The following is a 4405-nucleotide window of genomic DNA, read 5'->3' on the forward strand; positions in this document are numbered from 1 at the left end:
TCAACAAGCAAAAAACAAGCACACTAGATTAAACAGTAATTAAAACTATTAAGCAGGATTCAACACCCTAATACAAGTGAAATTTCATTAACCAATTTGCATTTACCAATTCATAATAAGCAAAACACCAAAACTAAAAAACACAAAAGATAAAGAGCTCAGTGTCACTTCGATACTTCTTTTTATTTCCACATGACCAGAATTTAAAGGGGAGGTCAAATGTCATAAGTAATTATTTGTTGAAATATCTTGTAGATAATCAAATTTAAACTTGTCAAAGATTATCACATCCAAAAAGAAATATATATATAAAAGAAAAAAAAACAGGACATGAAACCAGAATATCTACCAACTCATAACAAAACCGTTACATGTTCAATTGACATGAACATAAAGCTATAAGCAAATTGTACAATGATATACACCTTCTCCTAGAATTCGAAGGATCTATCGCCTCCTGCGTTTGCTGCTCTTGTGATCACTTTCACTATCACTACGTTCGGCGTCACTGTCACTTTCATCGGAGCTTGATGAGTCGGATCCTGAACTAGAAGAATCAGAATGGTCTGGTTCAGAGGCAGGTTTTTGCTGCATGATAAGACGAGGCATATTCTTCAAATACTCTCTCAAGTTTTCTGTGATTCCTCCGAGCCCGATCGATGTAAAGAAGTTGATTGAAAACCGTGTGTTTTTCGGATTGTCCCGTGGGAAAAGAGATTCAAAATCAGCCTGCATTGTGGGATCACTGAGGCGTTCGTTCAAGACACGAATTCCAAGATGTTCGGACAGCTCCTGTAGCACATATAATCAAAAGTAACTTTTAGATTTATACACCCATAAGAGGATGATTATCACCATAAAATAGAAAATAAATCTACCCACTTTATAAATCAATTTAGATACTTCTGTTGATATTTAGTTAGAATTTATAATAGTACCCTAAAAAGGTCAAAACTGTATTTTCAGACCATACAGCTTCCTAAATTCTTTAACTACTAATAATATTAGACACTAATTCTTTATATAAAGATATCTAACAGAGGAAGGTCTCCGGTCAGCCAGAGCCGTCCAAAGATTACCGGTTTTGACCCATTACTCAATTTGCCAGACCGACCCATTTGCCACCTATATCTTACATGATTAAGGGTGCGTTTGATAAAATTGAATGATTTAAGCATTGAATGGTTCATAATCTGAATGATTCAAAGATTCTAAATGAAGTTGGTTCTTAGCGACAATAATCTGTTTGATAATCATTTTGAAAAAACGATGTCAATGAAGGATAATTACCTTATTAACTTTTTGCATGAATAAAAAAAACAATATAATTGTTTAATAAGTATTCTTGATATAAACAATATAATTGTTTAATAAGTATTCTTGATATAATTTGAAAAGAATAATATTAGGTGCTTAATGTTTAAGAGAGTATTTCAACTTTGAATGGTTCTGAACCATTTAGCCTAAGATTAAGATTCCACTGCAGTAGACCAATCACGGATAAGCATCCCTAACTTCGGACCAGTAAAACAGTTTTGATAAATAAATGTAAAATGTAAAAAGAGAGATTTAATAAAGGCCACGAGAACTAACCTGAAAAAGAATCTTAATAAAGATTCGTGAAGAGGACGTTGTATCTTCTTCAGTTAGTCGAATGTATGCCAAAACATGCCAAGGCAAAGCATCGGTCCCAAGAAGATGGGCAAAAAACTTCGCAACGTTCCGCAACTTATTCGTTTCAAGCCGATGTATCATTGAATACTGTTGAACAAAGCACTTTTCGAAATTTTCTTGGTGTATTTTATTGATCATACAAAAACGCTGACCCAAAAGCCCATAGTAACGAAGGTAAGTTCTCTCTTGACTGCAGCATTCAAATAACATAATGCACAATTCCATCTGCATATGCCAAATCCTATGTAAAAAACTTTCTTATATTTGAAAATTATTTAAAATACTTAAATCAGATATAATGATTATCAGAAATTGTAGAAATAAATCTTTTAACTTACCTCTTGTCCTGGCTCCAGTTTAATTTTCAAAAGCTTATGACCAGCTTCTTCAAAATCAACACTATTCATAATCGTCAGGTATATGGTCCGCCTGAGATTAACAAGATTTGTTTCCGTTTCATCTCGGATCGTCATTTGCTCCTCGTCTTCTTCTTCTTCTTGCGATGACTCCTCGTCATCAGATTCCTCACCACCATTTTCTTCATCTTCTGAAGATTCATCACCGAGAATGGTTTTCTTCACATCTTCATACCGCTTTTTGTTCTCAATGAAATTAGGATCCAACTTGAAAATATCTGAGATGCACATAAACAAGAGTTATACTCATGTATTAAAGAACAAAGTATTTAAAGCATTATAGGATTTTTTATCTACCTAGGGTAATCTCTGGATCGAACTTATCAAGAAGAGAAACTTCGTGGGTTAACTGGTCTTCTAGGTTAACGAGATCCAAATCCGGATGAACAGCCGGATATCCCTGTATAAATAAAGACAGTACTAAGCAAAATAAATAAATACTGTCAATAAATAAAATAGAAGTTCAAAGATTGGGTAACATGACTACACAATAATAAGATTTTAACCTGGAACTTGGCCTTTCTTAGCGCAAAGAGACCTTCAATCAAAAACTGCACCCTTTTGTCGATTCCTCCCTCGTGAAGAATCCCACGAAAACGCTCAAAAACACCTGAATAAGATTAGGGCAAGAATCTTCAGATATGATAGAAAGCATGATACTTTATAAGAATTTATAAAGCTAAATATAACAAAAGTCATAAAAGTGAAGCCAAAAAGCTTTAATGCAAAAGGAATAAGCAACATTTTAGAAACAAAACCCCTCCAACACATTTAAAATGCATATTTCGGTACACTAACTTGTTAACTGTGCCTTTTTTACTACATTAACGTCATACAGTCCATAATAGATGTTAATCACATCTAAAACAATATTATAGTCAGCTGAAAAGTAGAATTCAATAAGTTTTACTCACCATGCAAGCCTTTGGGAGACAGATCTTGAAGTATTGAGCCACATTCGGTCACAAAACCAACCGCAACTTCCACACTATCATCGGTTGGATTCTCTAAAAGAGTTGTCAATAGTTCAAGAGCAATTAACTCATAAACTACCTGCTGGTTCACCAAATGGGCGATAAACTTCACTGCAGCTACCAATTGATGCTGTAAAACACAGAATAATAATCACAACCAAATTCCACAATATATGTCGATTGCAAAACGGATATGTTACACTGTTACAGATATGTTATATGTACCTTGTCATTTCGCTTATAAGCTCTTTGTAGTTGTAGAATAATCCTTCTCAGCAAAAGGCCTCCCACTTCAGGGAACTTCGTATTAACTACAGCAACGAGCGCTGCAAAAACGTTCGTAAAACCAGGAGAGGCCATTTGTGACTTCATACAAGATCGACAAAATAGACCTCTTCCTCTAATTAAATTCTCAGAAAACAATTCTGGGATAATGTTCTTGATATTTGTGGCATTGACCTTGTTGACTAACCCATTTATACTCTTCCTTAATGTGTCCCATGTCATCCTTTGATATTCCATGCTGCTTTTATCTTGAAGTTCGCTCATCAAACGAGATAACTTAAACGGTGGTATATAAACCCCTCCACTCTTTCCTAAATTAGTCATTGTTTCTTGCATTTCAGCCAACTTTCTGAACCTTGGACCTTCATCTACTTTCTTCCTTTGCCGTTTCATTATTTTTTCAATGTCCCTGCCCTCAAACAAGTGAACAACCATATAAGTTCAATCAATAAAAAACTCAATTCATTCATATACTTTAAACTATAACTAAGAGCTAGATTCCAGCTTGTAGTTGATCCATGAAAAGGAATAACAAAACCCTAGAATCAGATAGATTGTATCAAGTCCCGAAAATAGAGCATTGTAAAGCTGTTTATGCTCACAATTCCAAACCCTAACTTCATTATATTACAAATTACAGAAAGCATACATTCTTTAACATAAATATATACATATACAAATATAGACTATATTAATCAATTAATCAATTAAAAATAAATAGAAGAAAATATTGAAACAATAGTCCTATAACTACAGCAATAACAAAATTATAATGATAAACAGAACCACGATAGAGTTGAGGTTTAGAGAAACGTACCGGCGAAGGGTTGAAATTCAAGCGTGGGGATATACGATTTGATTACCGAGCGAAAAAAACAATAAAATTAGAGATATTGAGGAGGAGGGAATACAGGTATTACGAATTTTATTTATACTGTTCTGGTGGTTTCGACTATCGTGAGATCTGTATGAAGGAATTCGGCCCAATCCCAAAACAATTTAAAGATAAAAGAAAGTTTCTAAACTGGCCCAATTCCAAAACAATTTGAAGGGAAA

The 4405-nt window shown here is 34.0% G+C and overlaps 1 protein-coding gene across 1 annotated transcript; it reads right to left on the reverse strand.

Annotated features, from left to right (window-relative positions):
• Window positions 1-332: 332 nt before the first annotated feature.
• LOC139840644 (uncharacterized) lies at window positions 333-3784 on the reverse strand. Its single transcript, XM_071830898.1, has 7 exons — window positions 3290-3784; window positions 3005-3194; window positions 2597-2700; window positions 2388-2490; window positions 2013-2308; window positions 1594-1899; window positions 333-792 (listed from the first exon to the last, which is right to left on the reverse strand). The coding sequence occupies exons 1-7, from the start codon at window positions 3782-3784 to the stop codon at window positions 448-450; spliced, it is 1839 nt and encodes a 612-aa protein (XP_071686999.1). The 3' UTR covers window positions 333-447.
• Between the last annotated feature and the right edge of the window lie 621 nt (window positions 3785-4405).

This window comes from Rutidosis leptorrhynchoides, chromosome 4 (assembly GCF_046630445.1).
Source record: "Rutidosis leptorrhynchoides isolate AG116_Rl617_1_P2 chromosome 4, CSIRO_AGI_Rlap_v1, whole genome shotgun sequence".
Lineage (NCBI taxonomy): Eukaryota > Viridiplantae > Streptophyta > Magnoliopsida > Asterales > Asteraceae > Rutidosis > Rutidosis leptorrhynchoides.

What these genes read in the sequence shown, in the direction of transcription:
- LOC139840644 (XM_071830898.1), bottom strand. Translation starts at nt 3,784, where the DNA reads ATGGTTGTTCACTTGTTTGAGGGCAGGGACATTGAAAAAATAATGAAA. An exon ending in AACTGGAGCCAGGACAAGAG is followed by an intron (nt 1,900 to 2,012) that starts GTAAGTTAAAAG and finishes TGGCATATGCAG; the next exon opens with ATGGAATTGTGCATTATGTT. An exon ending in TTATTAAGATTCTTTTTCAG is followed by an intron (nt 793 to 1,593) that starts GTTAGTTCTCGT and finishes TATGTGCTACAG; the next exon opens with GAGCTGTCCGAACATCTTGG.